The 20,258-nt window shown below is 36.5% G+C and overlaps 1 protein-coding gene across 1 annotated transcript in view; it reads left to right on the top strand.

Annotated features, from left to right (window-relative positions):
* The first annotated feature begins 703 nt into the window (after positions 1-703).
* chl1b (cell adhesion molecule L1-like b) overlaps positions 704-20,258 on the top strand; it is a 46,890-nt gene continuing 27,335 nt past the window's right edge. The window contains 5 exon segments of the mRNA XM_079628379.1: positions 704-841; positions 13,007-13,201; positions 15,860-15,968; positions 18,495-18,685; positions 19,214-19,336. Of these exon segments, the coding sequence (XP_079484505.1) occupies positions 13,108-13,201; positions 15,860-15,968; positions 18,495-18,685; positions 19,214-19,336 (517 nt within the window). The 5' untranslated portion in view covers positions 704-841; positions 13,007-13,107.

The following is a 20,258-nucleotide window of genomic DNA, read 5'->3' as shown; positions in this document are numbered from 1 at the left end:
CAAAAAAAAGAGATTTTCTTTTTTCCGTGGTGGATGATAAAATTATGTAGACCACTATATCATATAGTATTATGGGTGGGCTTTTGATCACCCTGTACAACCTAGCAGCACGCTAGCAACCACGTAACAACACACTAAAAAACCCTTTGAACACCTTAGCAACTGCATAGCAACGCCCTTGCAATCACCCAGAACATCAGCTACTCTTGCACCAGCTAGCACTGCTCACATTACATTCAGAAAATGTAAAAACATAGTTATATAAATTACTAAACTAATGCTTTTTTCAGCATTAGTCTGAAAGATGTGTATTGCAGTTTTTTTTCTTTTTAATATGAAATAATACTGAGCTAAGCTCCAAATTAACCCCTATTTAACCATAGTGGCAGTGTTACAAAAGGCAAAACATGGATCTTGACATCTATGGCACAAAACATAAACAAGTCTCCCCATGCCTCAGTGCTTTAAATGCAACTTCCTCCATCCAGAATTCCTTCACTTTCATTCATTCTCTCTCACCCTCTCTCTCCTTCTTTGTACACTCCATGTGAAAAGCGCTCAGATCTGGCTTTGTGGGAGTGATTGTCACTCGTTTAATGAGCTTCTTTGCCAGACGAGAGGCTTTGGCAACATATGTCTCCCCAGCGCCTCTCTCGCTCTGCACCGTCCCATGCGCTAGTGGCGGGGCTCTCTCTCTCTCTCCCGCGTCTGCTGTGGTAGTCGTTTCTCTGGATTTCCTCAGCACTCTCTGCTTTTCACGCCTGTGGGATTAAACTGAGAAGAAGAGGAAGGGTTCGTCTGTCTTTCTGAGGACGAGCGGACAAGAATGAAGCAGATTCCTGTGAGTATTTAGGCTTCTGTTTGATGGGTTTGTCTGAGCTTGATATAAAATCAACCCGGTCGAGGGAATTACTACTGCTGCTACTGTAGTGGTGTGTGCTGTGACCCTCGCACGTGTGTAACAGAAAGCCTTTGGAGGGACTGAAGCAGTGTGTGATATGCAAAATCAGCTCCTTTTCATCCAGTGCTTATATGACTTGATATGTAGTGCTACCTTTTCCTTTCTTCTTTTTTTAAACTTTGTTTCTTGCATGTTTCTCGTGAGTAATGTCCATGTCAGAGTGATTTTAATTTTTAATTGGCGCTCATATTAATGTTTTGGCTTATTAACTCACATGTTCTGTTCTGCTACCATTTTTGGGAAAATATACTTTACAATGAGAAAGGTACAGGGCTACAGCATTTGTATTTCCTTTTTCTCAATCGCATGAGAACTGATTAAAAACTAATTTCTGACTTGATAACTTTCTTCAAACGTATTATTTTTGAGGTCTTAGAGATACCTTATTCTGTATATAAATAATGAGATAAATGTAATGATTTTTCAAATGCTTCTGCAAGATAAACTGCAGAATAATTTTTGACCCCAAATTTCACCTCCAATAGAAACAATGTTACATTTCTGAAAGGTCCATATCAACATTATGGTACAACAGTGGGTTAAAGCTTCGATAATATCTCCAAATAAGGTTTCATTCAGGTCTGATAATTTTCATAATTCAAGAATTTGAGGAGAAAACAAGTGGCTAAAGTCATACTTTTAATAAATAATTAGGATTATTATTTGTAGTACACATTCTTATTTTCTTTGAGACAAGTCAATCTCAATACACCATAAGAGTTCAGCTTTTTTTTTAAATATATTTTTTAATAATATTTGTTATTTAGAATGAGATGTGATGCTGAAATGGTTTATTTGCTCTGTAACTTACTTTTATCTGGATCTTAATAAGCTCCTCCATGAGGTCATGAAAGTGTATCCAGTATGCAACGTTTTAGTATTTTTTCAGCTTTTTTGTCTGAATAGAAATATCTCTGAATAGAAACTGCTCTGGAAATATCCCTCTAGAACTTTATGTCGTGTTTTGTTTCGTAAGACATTGATAAAAAGGCCAGTGGTTTATCTGAGCATTGAAATAAAGACGAAATCCAGAATGTTTTGATGCTTCCGACAGAACTGTCAAATAGCTTATTTTAAACAAGATTATCCAGATGTTAAGGAACAAGTTTTAACATGTTCTAAATTAGCAGCTCATATGAATCACTTGCTACACACCACAAAAGTCAATGGACACAGGTGTGCCGTTGTTTGGAAGATATACAGAGGGGAATTAGTGCACTATTTACTCGATGACAAACACAGGACATTTCTTTGCCTTAGGAATAAAATATTCTGCCTACTAGAGGAAAAAAGTAAATTAGCTTTAGATTTGTCAGGGGAAGGAGATAATCTTGGGCACAAGTTCCATTTATCTTGTCTGGCTACAGCCAAGTTTCATCCTGGGAGATTGCCAACATCCGTCAGATCTGAATGAACGTAGCCAGGGCTCTTGCTGTGTCAGTTCCCACAAAATAACACTCCTGTCCCCCTGGTGTGCCTGTTTCCAATCCCTTCTACTTCAGGCCACTCAACACGAATAACAGCCTAATATGATCGCTGTCCAGGGCACGCAGAACTCCACTCATCTCTAAGACATCAAAGAAAGAGGGTAATGAAAAAAAATATTATAAAAGCCGAGACACAAAAGGGAATTTCTCACTCAGCCAGGTCTTTCTCACATGTATGTGAAATGGCACATGTAGGGACATTTTTATGCTTATGCTCGCTCTCTCTCTCTCTCTCTCTCTCTCTCTCTCTCTCTCTCTCTCTCTCTCTCTCTCTCTCTCTCTCTCTCTCTCTCTCTTCGCTCCTCCTCCTCCCTACTTGACAGCACATCTGTGATTGCAGAGCTTTTGAACGATCTCTTTCATTCTTCACAGCCGTCTTCTGTGACCTTAGCCGTACGGACAATTTGTTCCTTTCGCACTCTCAGATTGGGCTTTTAGCAGTTGGGCCCAACAACACATCTCTTGAACATTGCGTTCTGGTCATAATCTTGTTTTTAAATAGCTGAAATTTTGAAATTTTGACCAGCAAATACATTTTAGGGCATTGAACTCTACTCCATTTGGTGCGTGGATCCAATGCGTCACAGTTCCGTTTGTTTGGTTGGTACAAATGTAATCTGGCAATGCAAAATAGCTATTGAGTATAATGCATTTCTCATAACAGCTTTTTCAATTGAAATTGCCTTGCAATTCAACATTCTTTGCTTCCTTTTCACCCATTTTACAGCAGGGAGAAGCTAGTGCAAATCTGTATGTTTTGGTTCAGTTGTAAAACCAAAGAGGCAAAAACATGAATAAAAAAACAGAGATGTTACCTTCTCCTAAGTCATTACTTATTTATTTACAGCAGTAAACAGTTTCCAGTGGGACTCGAGTTGATGACGTGACATGTAAGTCAAATACTACAGTGTGAACAGAGACTTGTGTGGGGCAAAGGGAGGGAAACTGATCCAAGGAGAGTAGTGATGAGAAGGACTTTGATCCATCAAAGTAACTCTTTTTAATCTGTTCATTGAAATATTCGTTCATTAATTCTACAGGCTAAATCAATATGCCAGTAGGTTGCAACAAGTGGCTGTCTTTTGTGTGTTATCAGTGAGTCATTGAATCATTTACTTTTTTATGAATGTTTAAATAAAGTTTCAATAATGTAATGTGCTTGGGCCATTTGAATTGTGTTTATTATTATCATTCAAATCAGCACTTGGTGTAAAAAATGCTCCTTCAAAATCAACTCAGGTGCTGACTTGAATGAACAACTCCCTTCAGATCCTTCATTCAGTTCATTTTTGAACACATTTAATCAGTTCATTAACAAACGGAAATCAAGTGAGCCTTGTTTGGTGTCCGTTTGTTTGGGCCAACCAATGAAATTGTCCTTCATAACCAACATTTTAACTCTGTTTCCTCATGCTATAGTCTTTAAAGTTAGGAAAACAAGTGCATCCAGTAGACGTCAACTTATTAGAGAAGTTAATAAAACAACATTAATTGTACAGATACACATTATATAGGCCATTATTTCTGAAAAGCAGACATGATGAGTTATAAGCCATTTTGTTTTCATCTCTCATCTGTCCCTTGGTTGTTCACCTGGTGTGTATTTTTGCACGACAAGAACATTTATGAGAGGAAGTGAGACCTTTTCCACTAGGGAACACTCCATAAAATCCAAGAAAAGCATGTAACAGGTTGATGAGGAACTGGTCTGGGTTTAATGGCACTTTTAAAATAAATTGCACTGTTGACCAGGGTACACGTTAATCTCTGTCAGAGCAGTTCACCGGGGTCACAAGGTCATTTGCCATCTCTCCAATGGGGACTTAAGGTTAGGAGCTCTTTTCATTGATTATAGTTCTCTCGCTCTCTTTTCTCATCTTTTTTCACTCTTCTTCCTCTCTTTCTGCTTGATAATCCATTTGTACGTCTCAGTCAATACGCCTGCACGTCATTCTACGTTTTCCTCATCCACTCTCCCACTCCATCAAAAAACAATATCTCCACTTCTCCGTGCAGCAAGTTCATGATCCACGCCCACGCCATCCATCGCCCCCATCCATCTACATTTTGTCTCCTTCATTCACTCCCACATCCCTCTCCCATCCCGTCAACGACAGAGACGGTTTATGACTTCTGCTTCCCACTATCTTATTCCATAGCTGTCTTCCACCAGCCCACATATTTCTATTCTTGACCAAATTCTTGCTTTCTCCCTTTACGCGCAGAGTATCTCGACATTCCTTAGTTGTCCCATCCCATCCCTGCCTCCACGCTTTGTTCAGGCTGCTGTATTATTGATGGGCTGGTAATTGAACCGTTCAGTCTCTGGCATGCATGTTAAAACAGAAGCAGAGTCAAATCTCAGTTAGCCATAGTTATTATTTAATATCGCTTCAACTTCTTAATCTCATTTAGTAGTCTGCTTTGCCCGAACTGAAGTTTTAATTATATATATACTGTATGTTGTGTAGCTGATGGCTGTTGAGGGTGTTATTTATTATTTATCGTGATTATAACATTTTAGCGGCATATGTGTTTGCATTGTGACTTGTAGTAACAATCATAAAGGACTTGAACAGTCAAGTTCTGAATTTGCTGATGATTTAAGATTAATGGATATTTGTATTGTAGAATGATAAAGACACCCATCTGGTGCTCATAAAAGAAGAAAAATCACAAATCACATTTCTTTAATATATTTGTTTCTCTAGGAGATTAAAGCTACAATATGTAGTTTTTTTATTTCGGCGCTAGGGGTCGCTAACCTCTAACAATAACAAAGGCATAGATTGATGATGCAGTGAATAAGCGGAATCATGAAACTTGCTGTCATGCTGATGGATCTAATCATGTTCATGGATGAGTGAATACATTCATGTTTTTTAACATGACTGTGGTATGAAGCAGGTCGCGATTGCTAATGAGAGCCAGATATCAGCGCCACACGCGAGTCATGCGGATATAAAGGAATGAGGACATTTCATTCTTCCAAACTACCCGCAAGTGCTGAATTAATTCTCAAACTGGTCAGTTTATTTGACTAATTAAACTTATGAGGTAATGCAGCGCTGTTTCAGTTGGTCTAACGTTACACTATATCATACTAAATAGCATTTGAGTGTGTTGAAAGTGATGTTATTCTATGTGTTAGTTTGTTGGCTATATGAAACTAGCAGTAAGCTAGATCAACATTAGAATAACATACTGATCATATTCTAACAGTTCATCATGTTGAGCTATGTAACATTGGTTTGTTTTATGTACGTTTGCTCACCTGTCTAATAAAGTACATGCAAGAGCGGCATCTCTGTCAAGTCAAAGTTTGCCGCAAAGCTCTCCTCATCTTGAAAATGCCACGCCGATATTGATCTTCGTTTTAGTTCTCCTTTTGTCCCAAAGTCTGCTTGCCATGATCCATAATGTTTGAACGAAACAACAACAGCGTGCCGCTATATATTACGCAGTTGTCCACATCTGTTGCTATGGTTAGTATGGCAGTACAAGCGGAAACCATAGGCGGGAACCAGGGATAACGCGGATATTACGTCATTGACAGGCGACTAGTGACAAGGGACGGGCACTATTTAAAATTGTGATTTTTTTTGAATTTACAAATTCTTGGAAACATTTAGGATAATGTAAGTACACAATTGAAAGAAATATATAACACTGTGCAAGTGGTTTTTGGATATGTTTATACATATTGCACCTTTAATGAGATTAAATGGTGAGCAATGTATTGTTTTTGTTTGCTGCTTTATTTTTATCCTTTAGCTTTAGACACCAGTAATCTCATATGTCTCATATATTTCATGTATCTGAGAGATCTCAAAAATCTTCCAAGATTGATTTTCAAATGAATAGCCATGTTTATTTTATTGCTCTACTTACTATGTAAACAATTGTTTAATTTGTGTCAATACATTAGGAGAAACATCTGAATAAAAGTATTAGTTTACATCTTGCTGAATAAAAGTATTAATTTCCTTTTTTTTTTACTTAACCCAAACAATTGAATGGTATATCGTGGTTTCCTCAAAAATATTAAGCAACAAAAACTATTAATAATAAATGTTTCTTGAGCAGCAGACCAGCAAATTAGAATGATTTATGACAGATCATATAACACTAAAGTAATGGCTTCTGAAAATTGCAGGAATTGTTTTTTTATATAATATGCTTTTGTTGCTGAAATTATGTAGCCTTAATGTAACTTTCATTTTGTTTGTGTTTGTTCATACTGTAATCAAGCTAAACAAGAGATTAAAGTAACTAAATGGATGAAACACTCTAATTAGAGCACATAATGAGAAAATTGTTCTAATTGCTCTTTAGTGCTAGTAATCTCGCCAATTTCTTATGTGCGAAAGAGATTACATCCGAATCTGGATTTTATCCAAAGGTTTGAGAAGGATACACAGCCATCAATACTCTTAAATCAGAATATATTAATCCAGTTTGACAAGACAGGGTTGGAGCTAATCCCATTAGTGGCCTGAACAGTGCTCACTAAGTTTTTATACTGAAAGACACTTAAATGCTGAGTGTGTGCTGAATAGCAGATATCTGTCTACTTATTGACAATGCTGTGGTATTGAGGCCATCTGAAGTAGAATTACTGTAAGCTTTGCTAGCATTCACTCTTTCCTTGCCAGTTATTAAGAGTGCCAACATGCACTCTTAAAGGGATGGCTCAACTTCATTTACACACCTTCATGTCGTTTCAAACCTATTTTCATTTTGGAACTATGGAATCTTGTTTCTGGCACTGAATAAAATTGAAAGGGTAATTGCAGGTGTTTTCTCAGTATTGCGTGATATACAGTAAACTCGCATTTGTGAGAAACAAGGTTCCATGCGGAACGAAAAAGACGTGTTCTAAAAATGTCTAAATGAAAGTCAATCATCATTAGTCATCCTTCTTCAAAATATCTTATTTTGATGTTTCACAGAACTCAGAAGTCATGTGGGTTTGGAACATCTCTTAAAGAGAAAGCGCTGTTTAAGAAAATCATTTTACAACATATTATCAATACAATATATTACTATCTCTTTTCATTTGAATTAGATGCTGGAAATGGGCAAAACCATTAAATATACGATATTTGGTGCTAAATATCCAATATAGTAAATGATAAATAAAAAATTATAATAAATACAAATTCTATTTAAAAAAAAACACTGATATTGCACATAACCAGTATTGCACAGATACATTGTGTGTCCCTACATGTGGGAATGAGAAGTATTTCTGTTTGGTTATTTATTAAATATGGTAATAATCTGACAAATGGCGATGCTTTGGCGGTGACTGATCCTGTTGTGTGAGTAATAGACGTGATTGTTTTTCCTCGCAGCCAAGTACTCACACCATGCCTCCCTTCTACTGCCAGTTTGCTTCCTATTTTTCCACTGTCCTGATTTACACTTATCCGCCCGGCTAAATGAGTCTTCAGGGTGGGCGAGGCGAGCGCGAGAGGGGCAGGACGCCATCAGTCAGTTGGAGAGAAAAGCTTGCTCTTGATTTTTCTCTGCCCAGTCTCTACCTTCTCCTCCTTCTCTGGCTCTTGCTCTAGACCGCTTTGCCCAGGCAGTGCCAGGTCAGAGTTCACGCGGACCTTCCCACGCTGGGCAGCTTTTACCCCTTGCCAGTATCATTAGACTGAGATGTGGGGATTAAGAACAGGCTGTAGTTGTTATAAAGTCCCACTTCTGTTTACAGGGTATTTCTTAGGTGGGCTGTATGGGGATGAGTTTTGTTAGCTTGAATGTTGCAGATTAAACTGTTTAGAGGAACAGCATTTGGTTGCTACGTTGTCTTCCTGACACTTACTTACAAATCCACTTACGAGTGAACAGAGTTGGTGGATCTGACCCATGCTGATCTATTTTATATTTATGTTATTGCCCCTAAACTGTGAAATAGTCTTCCACTGTGTGTTAGAACTGCTCAAAAACTTTCAGATTTTAAATCTAAACTTTTTCAGTTGTTTCCTTGGCTTTTAAAGTATTATAGAGATTAATATAATCTTCTTCTTTTTTAATTTGTTTTGAAAGTTGTTAAATCTGTATCACAGTGCTCTAGAAATAAATTTGACATTGACATTGACATTGTAACTGCCAGATATCAATTATTTTATAAATAAAATCCTTTCACAGGCCTTTAGGCCATCTGGCTTAAATGTTCCTATTAAGACTCTTTTTTTTTTGACAAGGGCTTCATTATGCTTTGTGATTTACAATGCAAGGGAGTGTTTACAGTAAGTGAAGCAAATCAACTAACTTAGCTGTATTTTTCCAGTAGTGTGAGAGTTCCATTGTTTTTAAAATACAAAATTGCTGCTTTTCCAATACTTTTTTCCAGTAAGTTGCAGTGTTGCATCTTTCATAGTGTTGGGAAGTCTGATTCATGTTGCAAAGGATCAGATTCATGAATTGTTTCATACTAAATGACTGATTCCCTCAAATATGTTGCTTTGGAAAGTATGGATTTATTCTAGTTAATATGTTCATACTAAAGAAGTCTCTCTCACACAATAGGTTGCAGTGATTTGATTCATTCTCAATGACTCTATCTTTCTTACATGAAAGACTACTAAAAACAAACTAAAAATGACACTTCTCACATGTTGCATTTGAAAGTCTGAATCATTCTAGTGAATTGGTTCATTATAAAGGACCGTCTCTCTCCTGTTGTGTGATGTAAAGTCATAAAGATTAATTCTAGTGAATTGCTTTAATCAAATGGTTCATGTAAGTGAACGGATTAACAACAATCCAAGTCCAAGTGCACAATTTCAGATCTTGTTTTATAGCAGAATATTAAATGAAAGTTAAATTTGAATATTAAATGAAAGTTAAATTCTGCTGTTCATTAATGTTTTCATACTAGTTATGTAAATTAGAGTGTTTACTGGGTTTTTAATTGTACACTCTAAAAATGTTGGGTTGTTTCAACCCAAATTTGGGTCAAATATGGAAAAACCCAGCCGTTTGGTTAAATTTTGTAATTAAAAATGTTAACCCAACGGTTGGGTTAGTCCATATTTGACCCAAATTTCGGTTAAAACAACCCAGCATTTTTTAGAGTGTACATGGGATGAATATATGTATTTAAGTTTGATGTTGTCAATCCCAAAATTTTGTTTTTTTATTCATTCAAAAACCCTCACTGCTTATGGGCCAGAAAGACTGATCTGATTAAGTAGTAATTTATATCATGAACTCATGATATTGATTACAAAGAGTGATACATGTTGGGCTGGTCAGGTTGCAATGATATGAGCAAATACTGCACCTTTAAGTTGGGCTGGTGGAACTAGTGCAGTAGCAAAAATCCAGGACATGTTGTATTGGATCAGGAAGGTAAACATATGCCACCAGTAACGTGCCAAACTGTCCAATTAGCTTAACGCTTTACCTTTTGATTTTAATCTACCTACTAAAGCTAGTCGCCATCTGTGGGAGCAGTCTCAGGGCAAGCGGAGCCTCAGGCATTGTCTTTGGGTCCAAGAAACACATCCAAATCCGACAGACCGTAGCCACAAGCCTGTCATTATGACAGTCAAGGGGTGTAGTAACCCATCCTCTATAGTGACATCACAGAGGTCATCTCAGGGGTCGCCATAACCAGCACTGAATCACAAAAGCTTCCTGGCAGAGTTAATACTATTATGAAGAAATGCAGGCATGTGGAGCAGAGTTCAAGCCTATCAGAAAACAAGAGCCCCCACTGAGGAATGAAGGAAATCGACTCATTCACACAGTGGTCAATTATTCAATTGCTTCTCCGCTTACTGGTGTTTGACCTCTGTGTTTCCGATCGGATTTGTTAAGCAGAGGAGAAGATTAAGGGGAGGATGGGCTTCAGGGGTCCGGCTGAAAAAAGAAGGTGATTGAAGCAGCTGGTGGGGTTAAAATGGAGGGGCAGTGAAGTGCGGTTATCACTCATGACTGGCCCCAAAAGCTGAAATAAAGAGAACACAGCCCTGAACTAACCAAATCCCTCTTTTGACTTTAATTAGAGGCCTGAATAAATGACCTTGCATGTTTACAAAGAGTCATCACTGGTTTTCTGTGAAAATGCTGCTCCTGAAGGGGTGGAAATGACTGATAAAGTTGTATTTTGTGAGCTCCGGGCCTCCCTTTTTGTTTTCTCTCTCTGTATCTGCCCTCCTTCCTGAAACTCTTTTGTTCTCAGTGTTGAGCACTGATCCATTTTATTGTGTGTTTAACTAATTAAAGTAAAAAAGGAAGTGACCTAATAAGCTCAGGGTCCGGCCTCCATGAAAATGGCTATTGAGCATCAGTGAGACACTGTTGTAAAATTTGTTTAGATGTACAGCCATTGAGATTAAATAAAAGGCATAGTAATAGGCTATACTGTATCACAGTCGTGGGACAGAGTGTATCTCATACAATACTTGAATATTTAATACCGTGCACAGCCGACAGAAATTATTTTACAATATTAAATTAAAATATGTATGAAACATAGTTATTTTTATTATGCTATTTTTATGTTTTATTTGTAGAATAAAATAAATTGTGATTAATCTCATAATACTATATATTTTTTTACTGTATTCATTAATTCATTCATTCACTTTTTTGTTTGCATTTTTTTTGTACATAATCTGCAACTGGAATGGATATTATGTGTCATTATTTTGCCCTGCATTGTTGTCTAAATTATTCATTTATTAATTATTTTACTTTTTGTACATAATCTGCTACATCATTCATCACACATTCCCCGTGCAGTATTTTTTTTAGATTGCTCCTAATATTTTATTTTAAAGGTTCCTAATTTTGTTTTGCAGGTGTTCTTCGATAGATTTACATGAATCAAAGAAGAAGAAAAATAGAAAAAAACATATAATCTTTTTATAATTCAGTCTCTAAATGCCTCCTTTCCATGAGCCTACTCTGCTCTGATTGGTCAGACGGCCCAGTCTGTTGTATTTGGTCTACCGCATACATACAGCACATGATAAGGATATTACCATATCTGAATATAAACATCTCCTGAGGTTTCCTCATCGCTTAATACCCAGTGATAAGAACTGTAATGATGCTGTCAGTTTTGTATCATAGCCAGTGTGAGTCGTCATCCTTTGGACGTGCATGCCAAGTGGATTCACAGCGCTGTAAACAGCGTCTTCTCGACATGTTGACAACACAAACCAAACTCTTCCAGGTCTCAGCTACAACTACAGTGTCACAGTAGACCATATCCACGGGCAGCCAATGAAGACCATAGGCTGGCATTATGCAAATGTGTCACATTGTCACGTAGCTATTTAACAGGAAGTAAAAATGGAATTACTGACGACTCGTTTCGGCAGTTCAGTATTGATTATTTCTTTTAGGAGACAATAACTTTATTTGTGGTGCACTTTGAACTTTAAAACATTGCAGATCTTTTACATCCACAAACAGCTATATTAGACGCGTTATGAAAGGTAGTATTCAAAAAAGCACAAAAGGGGCACTTTAAACAATATGGCAGCCAAATTTGGCCACTTTCAGCATCAATTTTAAATCCATTTTCCAGAATCCCACAGATTTTTCTACCAAACTCAGTGTTGAGTCTGACCTTACTTTTAGGTGTTGTAGGTCAACAGGCACCATGAACAACTGCAACTGATACTCTTTATTGCATTGCTGGTTTTACAGTACATCGCTGATTCCCAGTACGTCATGGAAGGTGACCTCCATTAGAGTTACCCCGATCAACTGCAGCATTTTATTGCACCGCTGTTATGAATCTGACGGGAAAATGGGCGTGAACTCCATTTGTCTCTGGCCAGATGTCTTGCTGGCGCCAGACTCCAAAAGGTTAAATCAACTACTGATCCCTTACCACACATGACATCACAAGAGAGTGCGATTTTAATGGCAGAATACATGACATTTAACTCAAAGTTCATCCACTTAGTTATAACAAAGCGGTGTGTTGCTAGATGCATATTAGGCACATCTGCAAGCTTTGTGATTTACCAGCCGTGCGGTTCTGCTCTCTCTACTGCATCCACATAATCAAAATCTGTCACTGATACAGTGCCATGAATTCATAATTCAGAATAATTTCAGGAACAGCTGCTGTGCATTACCATAACTGCAGGGGGGCTCCGTTTATTTTATTTCTTTAATGTTTCATTTTTCGAATTCTGCGTTGCGAAGGGGAAGAGGAAGACAAAAATGTGCCTGTCACACATACACCGCCAAACAATTTACAGAAATACAATTCGTGTCTCCAGGGACTCGGTGATAGAGAGCTTTAATATGGAGATTCCTCTCACAGATGCATTTCAAGTGAATACAAGTTGGGATAGACATTGACGCAAGTTACTCAGCAGGAGACATGCGGAATATGCCAGTCTTTGTGTCTGTGCAGGTGACAGGGTTGTTTTTATATGTGATGTTGTGGGTCGACCGTAAGCATATGGTTGTTCAGGAGTCTGTGTATTGTGTGTATACACTTGTGGGTGAGCGTGTGTTCTTGTTTGCAGCTGATGTCTGGGTGCCAGTAAGAGCTGTGTTGTGTTCTGTGCAGGTTTCAAGACCCCAGCCTGTGTTGGAGTGAGATGCACTGACTCCTGGAAAACTGCAGCATTCCCTGTCGTCCTCTGCTCACCTCCGAGGCTGTGGCCAGTCATGCGGTTATTACGGAAAATCCTCCTCCTTTTGGGCGCTTGCCTTAATATGAGCTGCAGGTATCACACTAATGCCCTGGATATTCCACTTGATGGTAAGCTGAATAAATGACTTTTTTTTCTGGTAATATTTCTTATCCCAGTTTATATATTAATATTTTTGGTGCTTTTTCAGTTTAGTCGTTTGCCATGTGCACAATTTAGCCTCTCTGGAAGAACAATCAGTTATGGAAGAATGTTTTCAGCGCAGATTTAAAAAAAAAAAAAAGAAAAAAAAAAAGAAATTGCCACTTAATTTCTTCATTTAAACTTTTTCATAATTGCAACTTCATATCTCTATTGCAGTTTCATATCCTACAATTGAGAATTTCAAATAAACTATTTCATTTACAGCAATTATGCCTTCATATTCATATCATTCGTGGCTTTTTATATCACATTTTTGACTTTATTTCTCTCAATTGCGACTCGCATCTCACAAATGCAACCTCATGTCTCACAAATGCAACTATACCACAAAATGAAACTTTCTGTTTCAAAATTACAAATTCATATCTCCACATGTATAAATATGCAGCAATTACGACTTCATATTTATATAAATTGTGACTTTAAATCACATTTTCACATTTATTTATCTGAATTGCGACTTCACATCTCGCAAATACGACCTCATATCTCCCAAATGCAACTTCATATCACAATAAAGACTTTCTAATTCAAAATTGCTATTTCATATTAAGCAGTTATGACTTCATATCCATGTAATTTGTGACTTTTTATATTAACTTTTCTTTTTTATTATTTCTCACAATTGCAACTTCACATTTCACAACTGTGACTTCATTTTAATAATTGCAGTTGCATATTACACAATTGTGATATCACTGTGTAGCAGCTTCATATTTTACAAATTCTCAGAATTGCGACTGCACATCTCACAACTGACTTCATATCACACTCTGTGTAACTCAATTACTATTTCATATAGAGCAATTACGACTTATTATTCACATATTCATATCAATTGTGACTTTTTATATCACATTTTGACTATATTTTTGTCATTTGCAACTTCACATTTCACAAATGTGACTTCATATCACAATTACAACTTCATATTCCAGTTGCGACTTCATATCACATAATTGAGACTTAATAATCCCTTCTTCACATCTCAATTGTGACTTTATATCTCACATTTACAATTTGATCACAATAATGCAACTTCACATCTCAAAAAATGTGAATTCATACAGTATATCACCACAATTGCAACTTCATATTCATGTCTCAAAATTAAATTATATATATCTCACATATCATACAATTACGAATGTATCTCAATTGTGACTTCATATCACATACTTGCAACTTTATTTCTTATAATCATAGTTTATATCTCGTAATTGCGAGAAAACATATTTTTCTATCACAACATGTCATGTGACATTTTATTATTTTAATCATGAAAAAGTTTTTTTTTTTTTTTTTTACTCTGGGAGGAAAACATGCTTCCATATTGAGCACACTGCTCTTACAACAAATCTTTTTGAAACTGGGTGTTTGTATGCAGGTTCACACGAGCTGAGAGCAGGTATAATTTATTGCTGGGGCTGTTGCCATGGAAACCAGATAAAAGTGTATTTTGTTGATGTTAAATTATTCACAATATATCTTTAGGGCCTGAATTATATCTTAGGGGAACACAACACTGTTCTTAAGTTTTTTTTCTTTTCTACTTTTTATTTAGTCAGTCATGGACCTGGATTTAATTGTTTGTTGACAATTCATTAATTTGTTAGAAGTTCAACAGAAGTCATATCTATGGTTCTAACAAATCCCTGCACATTTGTTTCTCTGTGTTCTCCCTGCTGCGGTGGATTTGTTAGTTTTAGCACGCATGAACAGTAAGTTTCAATGCCAAGCCATCCATAGACCTAGATAGCTTTCATCCGCAGAGGCCACTATCATTCATCAAACATCAGATTTATTTAGAAAATCCTGCAGAAAGGCAGAGATGTGCTCTTTTGTTGGTGACATTTACAACAGTATCAGATAATAATATGATGGTACCTCATAATTACCATATTCATGCTCCATGATAGTACTTCATTGTATTTAAAGTATACCATGATACTACCATGGAACATGGTCAGTATTTTTTTCTCAAAATCATATAAAAAAAGCCATAATAGCCAAGTGCTTTTTTGTGAATTTAGTTAATTTTCATAGACAGAAACTAATGGACATTTTAAAGAGAATGTTTACTCTAATCGAAGCTTTTAGAAGATTTTTACCGTATTTTTCTGTGCGTAATGGAAAAACTCCAACAATCGAGCCAGCAAACCACTTTACATCATATTGAAACCCATACCGCCATTCCATCATGATTCTAGACGTGCATGTCCAATTTTACACTCAAACTGCATTAGCCATTAGTTTCTTCCTGTTCTAAACCACAAACAAACTCTCATTGACATTATTTGACCAGATCATTTGCCATTGCCTGATAACAACTCACGCTTTGCCACACAATCAATTATTCAATATCTAATTATGTTCTCCGACAAACATTTTGTTTACCTTTAGTTTTGAATGCATTGATCAAAACAGCCGACCGATTGTGGAAAATCATTACGATTGAACCAAAGCCATTTCACATCACCATTTTCTGCACGCAGGTCGCATGCTGCCATTTTTCCTCCACAGTTTACTGAGCATTTTTACTTTCTGGCTGTTTCTTTATCTAGTGGAGCAGCTTCCCACAATTACAGAGCAGTCTCCCGCTTCTATGGTCGCCTTCCCTTTCGAAGAGAGCTTCCCCGTGAAGTGTGAGGCCACAGGAAACCCTGGACCAGAGTAAGCCTATACGGCACACACACACACACACACACACACTTACACATACACTAGCATTCAAAAGTTTGGGCTCAGTTCGATTATTTAAATGTTTTTGAAAGAAGTCTTAGTAACGCATTAGAATAATGGTCCGTCATTAATAGGTAATGCAGGACAAATGAGTAGGACTACATTAACACTTCAGCTACTACTATTAACTATGGAAACAGCTTAAAGGGATAGTTCACTTTAAAAATGAAAATGATGTCATATTATACTCACCCTCAAGTTGTTTCAAACCTGTATGAATTTCTTTCTTCTGCTGAACACAAAGGAAGATATTTTAAAGAATGTCGGTAACCAAACAGTTAACTGTTCCCATTGACTGCAATTGTATATATATTTTCCCTATGGAAGTCAATGGGACCAGTTAACTGTTTGGTTACTGACATTCTTCAAAATATCTTCCTTTGTGTTCAGCAGAAGAAAGAAATTCATACAGGTTTGAAACAACTTGAGGGTGAGTATATGATGACATCATTTTAATTTTAAAGTGAACTATCCCTTTAACTATTCAGTAAGTAATATAAACTTTAGGACTAATATACACTCTAAAAAATGCTGGGTTGTTTCAACCAAATTTTGGGTCAAATATGGACAAACCCAAACGTTGGGTTAAAAATGTAATTTAAAAATTTAACCCAACGGCTGGGTTTGTCCATATTTGACCCAAAATTGGGTTGAAACAACCCAGCATTTTTTAGAGTGTAGATAGTTCCTTATTAGGTCATCAATAATGACTGAATGAGATAATACTATCAACTAACTGACAATCGCAGATTGCATTTATTTGATAAAAAATAATAATATTGTGAAATATAATTTCGATTTAAAATGTTTTCTAATTTTATATATTTTAAAATGTAATTTATTCATGTGATGGCAAAGCTGAATTTTCAGCATCATTACTTCAGAAATCCTTCTAATACTGTATGCTGAATTGGTGCAAAAACATTTACTAGTATTTTGCAGTTAAAAATTGTTGTGCTGCCTAATATTTTTGTGCAAACTGTGATACTTTTTTTCCCAAGGATTTTTTGATAAATAGAAAGTTCAAAAGAATATAATTTATTTTTAAATATAAATCTTCTGTAAAATGATAAATGTCTTTACTGTCACTTTTAATCAATTTAATGTGTCATTGCTTGGAGAAAAAAAAAACATATTTAAACAAGGTGAACAGTGAACAGTAGTGCCTTACCTCACGGAGACCAGAGAAAGTTTGGATGTTCGTTGTTTGGTACAGTCCCTGTTTATTTCAGTATAGGTCTGATTATAATTTTTTTATTAATTGATTACAGAAGTTAATAATTGTTCCAAACTGATCAAATTGGATCAGATTAAATCATCATGAGATAAAGAATATTATGGTATTTTATAAAACAGTTAGTTCCAATCCTTGATTCTGATTGGTCAATAGCTGTGTTTTATTCACGATAAAACACGGCGATGACCGCTTCACCCAACGGTTCTATGTATCACTACACAGCACCCCTAGAACATGTTAAGTAGCAAAACCACTCTTTGCAACTTAAACATATGTTTGATCTCATTGATGTTGTTCATTGAAGCAAGAGTAGAGTATAGAGAGAGACATAGCATTTTCCTTCAGGTCAGTCCTATATTCATAATAAAAAAATAAGTTTGAATGTCCGCCATGATATCTTGTCCTTTTAACAGGGGTTCTCCCGTGCCCTAGTCATTTGTCAGTTGCGTCTTGATTTCCGATGTTCACAAATTTAAGTCCTTTCAATGTAAAAGTCTTCACTAACTGACTCACTCATAAAGACAGTATTTGCTGTATGTAACTTCTGTTGCAGTTTACGGTCAGGGACTTTTTTTTCCAGCGGAAGGAAGGCTTAGTGATTTTACTTCATAAAAGTTGCATTTCGGCTTTAATATTTGTATTGTGTTGTAAGCAATTAGGTACTCCGCGTACCTAACAACGCCCTTCAGCCCTGACTTATTCACGATACAGCACAGCCTCTCGTACCTGCTTACATATGGAATCCAAATAACCAAATCTTCAGCTTGAAGTCATGTTATCATTTGTCTTCCTCTACTAATCGCTTGCTTGTGCTAGTTTTGCATTGAAAACTAGACCAAAGATGGATGGAACGACGTTCAGGAACGACCGCAAGAGCATCATCGTGGTGCTCGCGTGCTGGTTGATCAACATCACAAGCTATTTTTGCGGGATGAACAGTGCAGCTGTGCTTGATCAGCACCAAACCAGCATTGACATTCAGCAGGGTAGCTAGATCATGATTAGAACAGCTCACAATATTCGCAAAAGCAACATCAGAAACACCCCACTGACATCTCAAAGCACGTTTCAAAGCCTCGTCTGAGTAATTGATGTCATTTCAAATTTGAAAAACTGAATGTGCAAATCGTCTTTGCATTCTTGTGTTGTTTTCATATTTCAAAGGATGCACACTGAGCGGTGTAATTTCATTTAATCACTGATCGTCTCTGTTTTTTCAGATTCAGGTGGACAAAGAATGGTCAAGACTTTGATCCATATCAGGACCCCAGATTGATAACATTAGATGATTCCGGAACATTCACCATTCCCAATAATGGGAATCTCACAGAATTCCAGGGCAATTATCAATGCTTTGCGACCAACAAGTTAGGAACGGCCATGTCGGAAGAGATTGAATTCATCGTGCCCAGTGAGTAATGCACAACTTTGCGCTGCATGCTCTGTAACGACTCTTTCGGAATGATTTAGAGATCGCTGTCCAATGAAACAACCGCTCTGGTCCATAGTGGGATATCCATTTCACTTGCCCGCTACAAACCCTGGAGCTTTTCTTTCCCTTTCATCACGGTGCATTATGGACCATGAGGAGAGGGCTGATGAAAAATGAGTTTTCTCCTTTCTCTCCATCATTTTTTTGATGTAACATTTCTCATTGTGTTCTGAAATACACCACATAAATCTCCAAAGATATAACCAGGGCAAAGAGTCATCAGTTACCAAACAAGACCAGTTTTCAATCACTCATTCAGTTGGCACTTTCAGTTTCAGCAGCAGAATTATGTGTTATTGGCTGGATTTTGGACTAAATTTGGGGAATTGGAATGAATAATCTCTTTCCAGGAATGCGTTAGGGGAGAAAGCCTGTCTTATACTGCCACCTAATGGTGATTTCATTTGTAAAATGGCATGGGTTCATTTAGCTTGTTACTCTCTGCAGATGTTCCGAAGTTCCCTAAAGAGATCATTGATCCGATTGAGGTCATGGAAGGCCAGTCAGTCATTCTGGAGTGCAACCCACCTAAAGGAATTCCCCCACTGCAAATCTACTGGATGACAATAGGTAAGTTCTGGTTATTTGGGTTAAATTAGTCTCCAAGGCACATCCACATTTGGCCTATACGTTGCATTCAGTGAATATTGCATAGTTAAAATGATTGGCTGGCTTCTACTTACTACAGGCGGGTGAACAGGTAGTCTACCTTTAAACAATTATTTATAAATAATTTTATATTATTAATTGAATTATTTATTATAAAGTGATATGTATATTTAAAATGTAAATATTTAAAATGAAATTCTCAATTGTGGGATATGAAGCTGCAATAGAGATATGAAGTTGCAATTATGAAAAAGTTGAAATGAAGAAATTAAGTGGCAATATATAAAATGTATATTTTAATAATATAATATTTAAATAATGTATTAATTTTGGACAAACCAAAATAATTATAGTGAAAAATCTAATAATCTTAAAAAAAATTAATAGACAAAAATTATGAACACATGCAAAAAAAAAAACAAGACAACATCTTAATAACTGATTAATTATGTTGTAGTCAGTGTATGCTTAATCATGCTTCATCCTTAAAGAGCACTGACCTGCATCACATGACTGCTGTAGGTTCATTTCGACGTTGATAGTGTTGCTATTGAAATGCATAAATTAGAGTCACGAACCGCTCTGAGTATAACGTTACGGGTTGTGGTGATTATGGTGTGAACGCAGAACTGTCCACAGATGATTTAAATATATATATATACATATAAATACGTTTAGACCAGTTAACTTAGTGATTGCTATCAGGATGTGAAGACACTTTCAGCCAGCATTATAAAAAAAAATCTTAAAAAAATATCACATATTTTCCTCATATTTTGATGGTTTAATCGAACTTGTAGGGTCATTAAAAACAAACATTCCCACTGGACGTCACTTCTGGCCACTACTGTATTTATGTTCATTTAAGCAATCATATTATTAC

Source organism: Phoxinus phoxinus, assembly GCF_949152265.1.
Source record: "Phoxinus phoxinus genome assembly, chromosome: 11".
NCBI lineage: Eukaryota > Metazoa > Chordata > Actinopteri > Cypriniformes > Leuciscidae > Phoxinus > Phoxinus phoxinus.
Note: the sequence above shows the minus strand (reverse complement) of the source record. Positions and strands in the feature narration are given on the sequence as shown.